The sequence below is a fragment of the Folsomia candida genome, unplaced genomic scaffold (genome assembly GCF_002217175.1).
Source record: "Folsomia candida strain VU population unplaced genomic scaffold, ASM221717v1 Fcan01_Sc001, whole genome shotgun sequence".
Classification (NCBI taxonomy): Eukaryota; Metazoa; Arthropoda; class Collembola; order Entomobryomorpha; family Isotomidae; genus Folsomia; species Folsomia candida.
Window position 1 is genome coordinate 5762101 of NW_019091193.1, and position 13211 is coordinate 5775311.

The 13211-nt window shown below is 38.6% G+C and overlaps 2 protein-coding genes and 2 non-coding genes across 18 annotated transcripts; 2 read left to right on the forward strand and 2 right to left on the reverse strand.

Annotated features, from left to right (window-relative positions):
* Window positions 1-363: 363 nt before the first annotated feature.
* On the reverse strand, window positions 364-435 carry Trnag-ucc. Its single transcript has one exon. It is a non-coding gene; the product is annotated as a tRNA-Gly (tRNA).
* Window positions 436-4395: 3960 nt separating this feature from the next.
* Window positions 4396-4467, forward strand: Trnag-ucc. Its single transcript has one exon. It is a non-coding gene; the product is annotated as a tRNA-Gly (tRNA).
* Window positions 4468-6565: 2098 nt separating this feature from the next.
* Window positions 6566-8252, reverse strand: LOC110859881 (CCR4-NOT transcription complex subunit 2). The gene is made up of 5 exons (XM_022108908.2): window positions 7936-8252; window positions 7730-7869; window positions 7453-7668; window positions 7115-7382; window positions 6566-7044 (listed from the first exon to the last, which is right to left on the reverse strand). The coding sequence occupies exons 1-5, from the start codon at window positions 8103-8105 to the stop codon at window positions 6732-6734; spliced, it is 1107 nt and encodes a 368-aa protein (XP_021964600.1). The 5' UTR covers window positions 8106-8252; the 3' UTR covers window positions 6566-6731.
* Window positions 8253-8290: 38 nt separating this feature from the next.
* LOC110852116 (histone acetyltransferase KAT8) lies at window positions 8291-11724 on the forward strand. 15 transcript variants are annotated; one of them, XR_004836448.1, is made up of 9 exons: window positions 8291-8434; window positions 8563-8873; window positions 8947-9254; window positions 9352-9555; window positions 9623-9835; window positions 9926-10052; window positions 10120-10497; window positions 11328-11391; window positions 11530-11721. XR_004836448.1 is itself a non-coding variant. In XM_035857346.1 (8 exons), the coding sequence occupies exons 2-7, from the start codon at window positions 8576-8578 to the stop codon at window positions 10425-10427; spliced, it is 1458 nt and encodes a 485-aa protein (XP_035713239.1). In that variant the 5' UTR covers window positions 8291-8434; window positions 8563-8575; the 3' UTR covers window positions 10428-10466; window positions 11328-11724. The 15 variants fall into 15 exon arrangements, 8 of the variants coding, with proteins under 8 accessions (XP_035713239.1, XP_035713227.1, XP_035713230.1 ...); XR_004836449.1 differs by having other exon boundaries at window positions 10120-10466; XR_002548101.2 differs by having other exon boundaries at window positions 10120-10537; window positions 11270-11724.
* Window positions 11725-13211: the final 1487 nt, after the last annotated feature.

The following is a 13211-nucleotide window of genomic DNA, read 5'->3' on the forward strand; positions in this document are numbered from 1 at the left end:
TAAAATATGGCTTTCGTGCTATTCATCCTCGCATATCGCCCTTATCAGTTCTACCAACAAATACAATTAATGCTCCAAATTTTACATTACACACGTATACATATGTGTAATAGTATGCAAAATTTACAATAAACGTAAATATCCATGTTTAAATGAATAAATTTTCTCTCACTATCATGAGGTGGCTTTCAATGTAATACCCTTTTCTCACAACGGTTGATAACGTTTCCAATTAAACCCCTCCGAATCCCACCAGGTTTTCCCATGATGAACGTACGTTCAACTATGAAGACAAGTACATATCTATTGATGACAGAAAACATAGAATGAAAAAAAATTTGCAAAAAGTGCAAAAATTGTTACTGCGATAACGGAGAATCGAACTCCGATCGGCTGTGTGGAAAACAGCCATGCTAACCATTACACCATTATCGCATACGGTTGAAATATTGCCCTATTTTTCTCCCTCTTATTCTGCACATGCAAACCTATGGTTAAGCCCCTCGTGCAATAAAGTCGGTCACACGATTCAACTCGATTCGCTTCACCACAATTGTTTGTCTTTTTCTCGTAAACCTATGCATCAAGATATTTTAGTTATAATCTGCATGTTTGCAGTTTTCAGATAAATAGTGTCATTAATGGGCCCACATCAATTTTTAAGAAAAAGTTTTTCATGGAAATGACACGATAATTTAATGCAATGATTTTACATATGTATGTAATTCATACGTTCGTTTATGTATGTACAGTTTATTCAGAGGCACAAAAATATTTTAAAGCTAAAAATTAAGCAAATTAGTATGAGGAGACGTCAGCCACTCCCTCAGGAGTGCCCAGGGCAGGGGAACGTGGACCCCTCTCCTCGTGCTGCCCCATGACTAGATTTTTTGACTAGATTTTGACTAGGTACTTACATATTTAACGTTAATATGTAAATTAATTTATGACTAGATATTTTTGACTAGACCCAGCCTAGGGAGGCCGGCTGGGTATGTGGAGCCCTTTGTTGGATGAGGGGTAGCAACCTCCCTTCCACCCCTGGGATTGGTGACCAAACGCGTAAATGGTCTCATCCCGCTCCACATTGCTACCCCCCATTCAACTTGTGGTGTATCCCATTGTTTTTTAAACTACACCTGGGAAGTATAGTCAGCCTTTTTTGGCAAAAAAATCTCCAATCTCGAACCTACTCTGAATCTGAACTGTACATACCCCACACATTATCCGGATCATTGTGATGATCATAATTGGGGTCAGTCGCCAATCTCTCTCGCCTTTCTCTTGTACTTTCTCTCACTTCCGGTTCCTCTTCATCGTCACTTTCCTCTTCAGCGTCACTTTCTTCTTCATCGTCACTTTCCTCCTCCGCGTCGCTTTGCACATCGTCTGGCAGTGGCGGGTATAATAGTGTAGTGTGGTAATTTATCTCCGAAATAAATTTATGCAACTGAATAATTTCTTCTCGAGTTAAGGGATTTTTCTTCTGTTTGTGTAATAAATATTTTACCCTTCTCCTTTTCTGTTCATCTGTTTCATAAGTCGTCAGTTTTGAGTGATTTTCGATAGCAATCTCTTGACCGAGACGTTGTGCATTTTTAATGGCTCGGAGTTCTTTTCTTTCGTCATTCGATAGGTATTTCTCACCTACTCTATACTTTAGATGGTTAAATCTTGCATACATTTTTTTACATTCTTACTCTTTCGATCCCAAGTTCGTTTTTTAGCTATCCGACTGGAATTCACATTATTATTTTTTCGAGCTACGTATTTCTGATAGTCGTTAGCTTTGAGATTGTCCTCATATCGTTTTTGGGTGAGTCTCTTGTATGAATTGAATTCGTCTTTCGACATGTCCTTGAGCGGTACTCCTTGGTTGCACATTTCTGATTTTCTTTCCTCTTCGGCTTCTTTTTCTTTTTCGACTGCATCTTTGTATCTCTGAGTAATATTTTTATCATTTGAATTGGGACATTTAGGTAAGTGGACATTTCTCATTGGAAACCCCCTACCACAAGATTTACATATTTCGGGTTTGACAAAAACAAGCGAGGGTGATCTGTTGTTATTTGGTCAGGACCTAATAGTTCTACGTCACATGCAATTCCTTTTGGAGTTTTAATTAATGCATGGTCAAGCATATTACCTGGATTCCCATTATGCAAATGTGTCCAAGGACGAGATCTTGCATTGACCCACAGCCGATTGAATGATTCAATGGAAAGGCCAGGAATTCTGTTTACCTGGAAAATGAGTTCTCCCATGAATGGTTTCGTTGGATGAATATTGAAGTCACCTCCTGCGACTAAAATTGCATCGCTTGGGGCTTTCAGAAGGTGGTCGATGGTTGCTCGTAATTGCAAACGTTTCAATCCCCCGTCTAAATCTCCAGTACCATCTCCTGTTCTTAGATGACACGAAATGAGGTGACATTCATGTTTATTATCTTTCGTTTTTAGCACAACTGCGGCTTGCCTGTGATCAATTTGCATATTCAGGGTGGGCATCACGACGTCTCTTTGCTCACATATGAGGTCAGGGTGACAAAATATAACCATCCCATGTCTCCCAAAAATGGCATCATAATTGATTTTACCAATACATGTACATGGTATGTCATGAATAAACCAATTTCTCCCCTCCGTGTTGGCATTCAGAGCATTGTGCAATTTGGCAAGATGTTGACGTTCTTCTTGTTGACCCCCTGGCCAATTATGAGGTCTATGCCATGTTTCCGAGAGACAAATTACGTTGCATCCTGCAACTCGCTGGGTTTCTTGCAATTCTTCAATATTACACTCCTTCAACTGTTGTAAATTGACAAAAATAATTTTATAGAATCCATTTCGCTTCATCTTTAATTTATTTATGAGCTCAGAAAGCTTACTGCTGGGTTTACCACTTATTTTCGTTTCGGAAATGTCCATTTTAACTTCGATGCGAGTAATTTAAAATTTAACGAGTTTCCCCTGGTCTCCACCAACCTGTCAATTACTCAAAATAAAGGATTTTTTTAATACAGCAAAACTTGTTGAACAAAACTCGTTGTGCGGGAGACCTGCTAGTCGCTGTAGCAGGGACTGTCCCCATTCGGTGGCGACTAATGACTCCGAAAAGACAATAGTTTTTTCGTTCCGTTGCAGTCTCTTGACCAGAGATCCGTGATTAATTAATCGTGATTAACGGATTAAGGATTGGGATTAAGGATTAATAATCCTTAATGCTTAATCCCGACAAAAAATTGTATGCAATTAATCCTTAATCATTAATCCCGACGAAATATTTCCACGCCATTAATCCTTAATCCTTAATCCCGACAAAGCGTATCCAAATTATTAATTCTTAATCACGATTAGGATTAAGTCTCGCAAGAGAATAATCACTGAGAATGGAGTGAAGTAACACTAACATTACATATTCTCAAACATACGATATTTTTCCACTCTTTCTACTGTCCTCTCCCGAAATTAAGATGTGTTGAATTCTTTAACTTTAAATTGTTGCTTCCGTAAAAATACTGATTCAGTCGTTAATCATGGTTAACAGTGATCTGACTGAGCTGAAAAATTTGCCATTCATCTTCACCGGCAGATTGTTTGATGTCGAACAAATTGACAAATTCAGCGGCTCTTTATAGGCCAGGCGCATAGCTTTTGCACCAATGTGTGCCATAATTGGTGTTAATATTAGGCCAACATCAAATTTTACTTCACATTTGACATGCAAAAGTCCTATACATTGTCTGTTTTGTATGTATTTGATGTTTCAATATTCCTATGTGCTACAATAAACAATTAAACTGCATTAAATGGAGTAATATAATAATAATATTAATCCTTAATCAAGAATTAATCAGGATTAATTAATCCTTAATCCTTAATCCCACCAAATTGAATTATTTAATTAATCCCGGATTAATCTAATCCCGGAATAACATTAATCCTTAATCCTTAATCCCAGAAAAAAATTCATTAATCACGGATCTCTGCTCTTGACACAACCTACTATCTCAAAAAATAGTAGTTGGTACACCCTCACTGACTGGAATCAGCTTGATGTTTTGGACATGGATCTAATCAAGACCCACCCACCGAAGGCCCCATGACGAGTCAACATGTGAAGGTTCTTCCAGCCTTTTACATGGATACGACATTTTAGAGCCGTTTTGCACTCCCACCTAACATGGCGAGAGCCCCAGGGTGCACCACGTGGAGGCGGCTCTAACCACACCCCTCAAATTCATATTTGTTATTAACTTTGTCTTCTAAATGTGCAGCATAAGTGATGAGAATTAAAGAAGAAGAAATTAGCGAAGCGAGTCATGACATGAAAGCATGACGGTGGATTTGCGAATGGAATAAAGTCGTGAAAAAGCACGCAACTTTGCAACCGTATGCGATAATGGTGTAATGGTTAGCATGGCTGTTTTCCACACAGCCGATCGGAGTTCGATTCTCCGTTATCGCAGTAACAATTTTTGCACTTTTTGCAAATTTTTTTTCATTCTATGTTTTCTGCTATCAACAGATACTTATCTTGATGGTTGAACGTACGTTCATCATGGTAAACCCTGATGGGGTTCAGAGGAGTTTAATTAGAAAAATTGTCAACCGTTTCGAGAAAAATGGTCTTAAATTGAAAGCCATAAGTTCACGATAGTGAGAGAATATTTATTTATTTAAAAATAGATATTTCCCTTTATAATAAATTTTTCACAACATTATATACGTTATGTAGTGTAAAATTTGGAACACTATTGTATTTTTTGGTCGGCTACTCCTGAACTGATAAGAGAGTCATGTACAAGGATGAAAAGTACAAAGGCGTATTTTGATAAGCAAGCTGATTTATATCAATGACCTCCGGTCCAATGCTGCCAAAATGGTACATATGCAAAACAATTGGAACGAACTTGATTTTTTTATTCTTTTAAAACTGTGTATGTATGTATGTAGAAATATATTGTACATACTAGCGTATAGCCCGGCCAAGGCCGGGTTCTAGAGTTCCAGTGGGGGGTGTGCCCAAAGCGAAAAATCCGTCATGCTATACTTTAAATAATTCCCAGTGGAGACTTCGTCGTACTACATACATACATCAGAGTGAGGGTTTGCCCCAGTCATGCTGCATTTTAATTAACCTGGTCACAGTACAATTTGATTTCCCCCTGTGGGAGTAGTTGAATAGCTAATTACTTAAATTCCCGTCGCGTGGGAGTAACTGCATAGCTAACTATTTATATTCCCGCGCTTCACGCTCCCGTTCAGTTCCATAAACCCCAACTTCTATAATTAACGTCAAACTATTGACGGATTCGGATTCAGCGTCAAAAATACATTCGAATTGATATGCGACATCACGGATAAGCCATATTTGGCTGCCACGGTCACGGGAAGGTGACGGGGGCCTCGGAGGTCAAAACTATTAATGGCGTTGGATTCAGCGTCAAAAATACATTCGAATTGATATGCCACTCGCTGTGGGTGGAGTTTCTCAAACTAAAATAATTAATTAATAGTGTTTATCACGATCACTTATCATGATAACCACTATTGATGAGTAATGATGGTTGGTTGATCAGTTGATGTATGTATGGGGTAGCAGTTCATGCATTCATGCATGCAGTGTTTGCTCCGCTTCCTTCTTTGTCTCCTCTACGGGGCGACTTGCATTGACTTACGGACCGACCCAGAACTTAACACTGTCATTTTATGGTAGTGATGTATGAATAGATTTGGGAAGGCGTATATAAAATTTAATTCTCAACAATTGCAATGTGCAAACAAATCGAGACTGACCAATTTCAAAGTGCTCTGTAATTAAAAAGTTGTTAAAATCTTTATTCAACTCACGGGTACATGTATGTGGCACACGTGATAACATGCATTCGGAATGAATGCAACATCTCGGATATAAAAATCAAATATGTTTAAAAAAAGTGAAAAAACACTATATTTCACATTGCAGATTATAACATAATTTAGAATGCCGGAGATTCATAGTCGGTAATAAGAGTGAAGTCCAAATAAGCAAGTTACTAGAAAGCGTCGAATTAGAAAAAAAGTATTGAGTTATTTTTAAATAATTGGTTCCAAATCTACATATATGTAACGTTATTTTCGTATATAATATTCATTTATGATTATCAATATTATGTAACCATTCATGATGTGCAAAGGCTGTTGGCTATGATGCAATAAATCAATTATTATTATATAATATTCATGGGAAACTACTCAAGAAGTTTACGTTGAAATGTAACAAAATCAAATTGCGTGTACGTATATTAGTAAACGTTGGGGTCAAATTAAAGTTATTATATAAATCGTCCTCGCTATTTATAACTCAACTCTCGAATCGTCAGAATTTTCATCTTCGCTGTCGTTTTTACTTTGTTCATCTGAAGTTTGATATGGAGGCTAAAAACCACTTCTGGATACAGTTTTGGTGCATTCTAACTATTGCATGAAAAAATGGTTAGAAATAGTAATTTACATTGATGACGATAAAAATATAATTGCAATGATTAATCGAGGAACAAACTTAATTAAATAACTTTCTGGACTACTTATGTACTAAAAAACAGTTTATTAAGGATGCTTCTCTATGTACATTAAACTAGGTAAAATCGACTACATTAAGAAGCCGCTAGCAGACATTTCTTACGTTAACATTTCTTATGTCGTATAATTAAGAAAGCACGCAACTTTAACAGAATTGTGGTACATGGGTTAAACAAAATGCCTCGGAACGAAGGGTCGGCCCTCAAACAGGTTGCAGTCCAGGTGGAATTCTTTTTTTTCTTTGAGGAACTTGACTGGGTCGAAAAATAAGTACATGCCTTTCACCGAATGCGATCCCCTCTCTAATCTACTAACCCCTTGGGCATTGATCCATAATTCCTCGCCCATGTGGTAACGCCAGTGTCGGTTAAAGAGCTCTTCCGCAGCATGAATTTGTAAAACATCGCGAGTGAAGTTGTAGAAAATGTAGAATACGAGTTCATCCTTGTATAGATTCATCTTCAGAGGTGTTAACCTCCCTCTGTGCAATAATTCGTCAATGAAGCAAAAGAGAAAACAAGTTAGTGATTCAAATTGAGCTTTCAAGTTACCGAAGATCAGGAGCATTAACGAGGTACTCTGGAGGAACTGGACACGCGATATCCACCGCTCCGACAGGACCTGCACCCTGCAATGGTCCCGCAAAGCTCCACGTCCCGGTACCAGGCTCTTTCAGTTTCAGTTCTTGTCGTGGTACATCGCTGCCAATGGAGAGTAATATCAAATGAGGGTCTACTTTAGCTATTCTCAAGCCTGCCAAAAACCCAGCAATTCCAAACTGGTCGTTCAGCATACTTCCTGGAATATTTGTGACCCTCCCTATAACAAACAACATAACATTATAATCATGTTTATAAACGTGATATTAAAGTATTGCAAATAACTCTACCATCAGGATATGTGCGGATTCCAAGGGGGGAGTCTTCAGTCTGATTGGTTTTTTTAGGCTCGGAGGAAACAGGACCTATTGGCAGACTTGCGTCGGGAGATTGAAATTGAACTCTATTGGGTGGTCCCTCTCCTTCCATAGGCATAGGCATGTCGTGAAGTGGCGGAAAATCATCCATGAGCATTGCATAGGTATGTTTTGATTTCTTTGTCATACCTGAATAAAGGGGACATTTTAAAATATTTAAGCTGTCCAGTAAGAACAAAAAACCTCTCACTTGTCGGCTTCTTAGGTGGTCGATTTTGATCCTTCTTACAATCCACCACTTGTCCGATATTTCCAGTAGTTGTCAATGATAGAAATTCTGTAGGGTCACCCACTCTGAATTCATCCCTACGGCCACCAGGTCCCATCGGTCTATAACATAAGCCCACTTAATTATTTGTGCCTCTTTGTCCTATTATCTAGGCAATGACAGCTTACGGAGTATCGGGATCCGTCGGTGGAGTCATTCCCGTGGGTGGAATGCCACCACCCCCACTTTTCCTCCCCCTGGAGGACGGACCAGGTCCTCTCGTATTCCTTGACCGATTCCCACTATTTTTATTTCCACTTTTAGCCGGATTTTTTCGATTCTCACTCGACCCTTCCATGTTCGTGAAGAGCTGGTTCTTGTGTCGAGGGGGGGCACAACTTTTAAGTTTCTCTCTCAAGTCTTTTAAAATTAATTGATCGATCGGGCAAATAATAACAAACAAGTTTGAAGTGAATAACTGATGATGAACAAACGAACCACCAAACTGCGAAACTCGAGGTTCCAGAATGAGGAAAAGTGAGAAAGTGACGAGGGAATTACTTGTTTTCGATCAAGTTGTGTCGTGTCATTGTTTACTTTTAATTGTCCCTTTAATTGTAAATTACAACTTGTAATTGTCGTTTGCTAGATCGAACCAGACTTGACTCTGTCCAATTACTATTAAAGGTTCTTCTATTAGTTGTTTATATTTCGTTTACTTAATTTATTATTAATTATTGCTGCAATGTATAATATAATTTGCAGATTATCTGTATTTTGTATTTCTAATTGTGTCGGTTGCTTTGATAAGGTAGGCAGTTCATCAGGATGGATTCGGTCAAGAAAGTCGACGAGGGTAATGAAAATACGCAACCCCATGATGAAGCTTCCGGCGATCGGTCTTCCATACAAGATGACGAAAAGAGCGACGAATCCAACGATGGTGTCAATACAGATCCTGCTCTCCATGAAAGAAATATCACAATTGAAGAGCCTCCGTCGTCCACTGATGTTTCTTCGGAGGTGATAGACATCAGTGACACAGATGGAGAAGATGACGTCGATAATTTCATCCCAGTTGCTGCTGGGATTCAATATCTGGTGAAGCGAGCTGACAATAATTGGTGTAGGGACTTACCTGATTAGATTTTATGTAAGGCGTTATAAAATGTCATTTTAATTTTAATTTATGTGTGCAGATCCTGCTACAGTAATTCACAGAAGGCCAGGTGACACCGAATTATTCGAATATTTAGTTCACTACGAAAATTTTAATCGACGACTGGATGAGTGGGTTACACGTGATCGTATTCGACGGGAAACCAGCTTGGAAGAACAAACGATACCATGTTTTGGGGAATATACAGCTAGATTCTCTTCGGGACTACCAAGAGTTACACGAAGCCGACAAAGGAAACATGACGAGATAAATCATGTACAAAAGGCAATCGAGGAAATGGACCCCACGACGGCGGCAATTGAACGCGAGCACGAAGCCGTCACTAAAGTAATATACATTTAATACAATTGGCTCGTTCTATGATATTTGTGCACCAATTCTAACACTGATTCCGCCTTGTAATTTTTGTTTCATTCATGAGCAGATAAAGTATATTGACAAAATTCAGATCGGCAACTACGAAGTAGACACTTGGTACTTTTCTCCATATCCGGAAATGTATGCAAGAGTGAAAAAATTGTGGATCTGCCAATACTGCTTGCTTTACATGAAGTACGAAAATACATATCGTCACCATTTAGGCGATTGTAAACATGTACACCCTCCAGGCAAAGAAATTTATAGGAAAGTGGGTCAAAATATGAAATATCGGATATTTTTTGTTTGTGTATCCATTCACAGTATGACTTATTTAGGGAGCGATCTCGATGTGGGAAATCGACGGTGTCCATCACAAGTTGTTCTGTCAAAACCTATGTTTGTTGTCAAAACTGTTCTTGGACCACAAAGCAGTATACTTTGATGTTGAGCCCTTCCTATTTTATGTGATGTCTGAAACTAGCCGAGACGGTTCTCGCCTGGTGGGTTATTTTTCTAAGGAGAAGAAAAGTCTGGATGGCAATAATGTTGTAAGTATAGTTATATTATTTAATATATTTAACATAACGCGGGAATTTAATAATTTTAGTAAGTATTAACAATAATCCCAATTTATGTAGGCGTGCATCTTAATCCTGCCTCAATTTCAGAGAAAAGGCTTTGGAAAATTTCTCATTAGCTTTAGTTATGAGCTATCAAAACTTGAAAATGCGATTGGATCACCAGAAAAACCATTGTCTGATTTAGGTATGCATTTCGATTTATTTCGAAATACATGTTTTCCGAAATTTCAACGGTTATCATTTTGGTGCAGGAAAACTGTCCTATAGATCGTATTGGAGTTGGGTGTTGCTAGACGTCCTTCGGGACTTCCGTGGCACTATTTCGATTAAAGAGTTGTCCGACAAGACCTTCATCGCTCAAACAGATATTGTTTCAACACTTCAAGCTTTAAACATGGTGAAATATTGGAGGGGTCAGCAGACCATTTGCGTTACGCCGAAACTGGTTCAGCAGTATCTAAAGGATTCTGAATTGAAGGTACCAAAAATCATAGTGGATCCCTTACACCTTAAATGGGCGCCACGCAAGAAACTTCCCAACCCAATAAAAAATAAGTAGCGACACAGAAATCCGTTTAGTTCAGAATTAAAAATTGAAGTAGTTTGTGTATTGACATTTTCTGTTTCTAGTTAATTTTTAAATTAACAAATCCTATTGTTACTAGAGCTGTGCGTAGGGCCGGGTTTACCCTAAAAAGACCCTACCCTACCCTACCCTACCCTATAGGGTTTTGGGCGGGCCGGGTTTTTTGCCCAGGAAATTCCAGTCGGGCCGGGCGGGTCGGGCTTTTTCCAGTAGGGTTTTGGGCGGGCCGGGCTTTTTTTGTAGGGCTTCGGGCTTTTTAATTTACCCTAGTGATAAAGTACAATATGGCAATTTGAAACAAAACTTCATAGTTTTATGTAGCCCCAGCTAAAGCAGAATTGTTTATCTGTAATGCTATGGAGTTGTTTTCACTGGTTGGCTGTTTCATTACACGAATCAATTTCATGAATAAATAAATCTCAACTGTAAATCACATCAGTGAGATTAAGACCAAATTATAAATACAGTTCTATTAAATACAAGGGCTTAACTCAATTTTTGTTTAAACTAAAATAACTCAAATTTAGCAAATATTGATAATAATATGCATTGGATTTGTCCACCATTGCATTTTTTATTAATACCTAGTGTGCATGTCTAATCGAGTCTCCGAAAGCCTTAGCAAGTGCTGGTTTTTTAGGATAAATACGTGCAGAACTGCACATGGGTGGGTTTACAGTAAAAAAGCCCTACCCTATAGGGTTTTGGGCGGGCCGGGCTTTTTCTCAGAAAAGCCCTATAGGGCCGGGCGGGCTGGGCTTTTTCCAGTAGGGTTTTGGGCGGGCTGGGTTTTTAAAAATCGGGCCCGTGCACAGCTCTAATTGTTACTACTTAAGTCGTCATAAAATATGTGTTAATTGACTTCACTAATAGAGTTCAAGATTTCCCGTCTTAATTAATTCTTCCAGCATTTACCACAAATGGATCTACTGTCAGGGTATTTATCGCTTTTTCATTCCGTCCCAATTTGCACAATTTGCATGACAGTTCCCATAATTTGTCTTGAATTTCTATATCCTCGGCTTTCCAATTTGGTCGAATAATTTTACAATTGCTGATGAATGTACCTCCACAGTCGATTAACTCATCCGACAATGCCGTGTAAACTACTGTGTCCACCGCCTGGCTAGGAGTCTAACAAACAATTGACCAATTGATGTATTATGCATGCAAAAAAATGAATTTACTTATCATACCTTCGCAAATAACCATAGAACCAGTTTCATCATAAAATATACAGGTGAATAAATTGCGAGCTCGGTCTTTACTACGCCAGGGTGCACGCTGTATGCACGTACTGGTAAATTCTTGGCAACAAATTGCCTATTTAGGTGACAGCTGGACACGATTTGCATCAACTTGGTATTCGAATATGCTGCATTGCGGTCATAAAATTTACTGGAAATACAAATATGCATATGTCTCATTCGTTACTAAATACAACAATTTATGTCACAAACACCACATTTTTCAAAGAGCTAAATAGTAGTGCATATTCACCTCATTAGTAAATCTTCGAAATTAACGTCACCTATTTCCGACATGATGGAGGATATATTTACGATACGGCTCAACCCATCGCCTTGATGTCCACCTCTTACCAACGCCGGCGTCAGTAACACCGTTAGAAGAAAGTGAGAAAAGTAGTTTATCTGGAATTGTGATTCCAAGCCATCCAACGTCAATTTATACGGTGGGGCCAGTATCCCAGCTGTAACAAAAAAAATCATTAACGATATTTTACTAATATTAACCTAACTAGCAAGATAATTACCGTTATTAATTAAAATATTCAACGGAATTCCTAGTGAGAGGAAAGCATCCACAAATTTCCTCACTGAATCAAGTGACGCCAACTCTAACGGGATGCATTCCGCAACTCCAGACTTTACACCTTCGACACGAATTTGTTTAATTGCCTTTTCCCCAGAAGAAACACTTCTGCATGCTAAAGGAAATAATTAGAAATTGGCCAGAATTATAATTAATTACTCTTCTTACGACTAATGATAAAACTCATTAATTTTTTTGTCACCGATAATAACTCGCATGTCCGCTTGTAACAATTGTTTTACAATTTCAATCCCAATGCCTCTTGCCCCACCAGTGACGATGGCCGTTTTACCCGAATTTATGGGAATTTCTATTAAAAAAACTATTTATGCATCTATGTACGTTGGAATTATCAATCTCAAAGTTTTGTTATCCCAATTTACCAGTCATTCTTGCATGCGAGGTGACAATCTGGCGACCGAAATGTACAAATCCGACTGCATAGGTTCGTACAAAACTGATCGTAGATGTGATCTTTCCACAGAAAAATCCTAAATTATTCGGTGACCTGACCCCCATTTCAAGCTATGCAACTAACGAAGGCTTCCCTGGACACATTAATCCGAGTTTTGTATGTACGTATGTATATATATAAATCACTAGCGTATAGCCCGGCCAAGGCCGGGTTCTAGAGTTCCAGTGGGGGGTGTGCCCAAAGCGAAAAATCCGTCATACTATATTTTAAATAATTCCCAGTGGAGACTTTGTCATACTACATACATACATCAGACTGAGGGTTTGCCCAAGTTATACTGCATTTTAATTAACCTGGTCACAGTAAAATTTGATTCCCCCCTGTGGGAGTAGTTGAATAGCTAATTACTTAAATTCCCGTCGCGTGGGAGTAACTGCATAGCTAACTATTTAAATTCCCACGCTTCACGCTCCCGTTAAGTTCCATAAACCCCGTTAACTTCTACAATT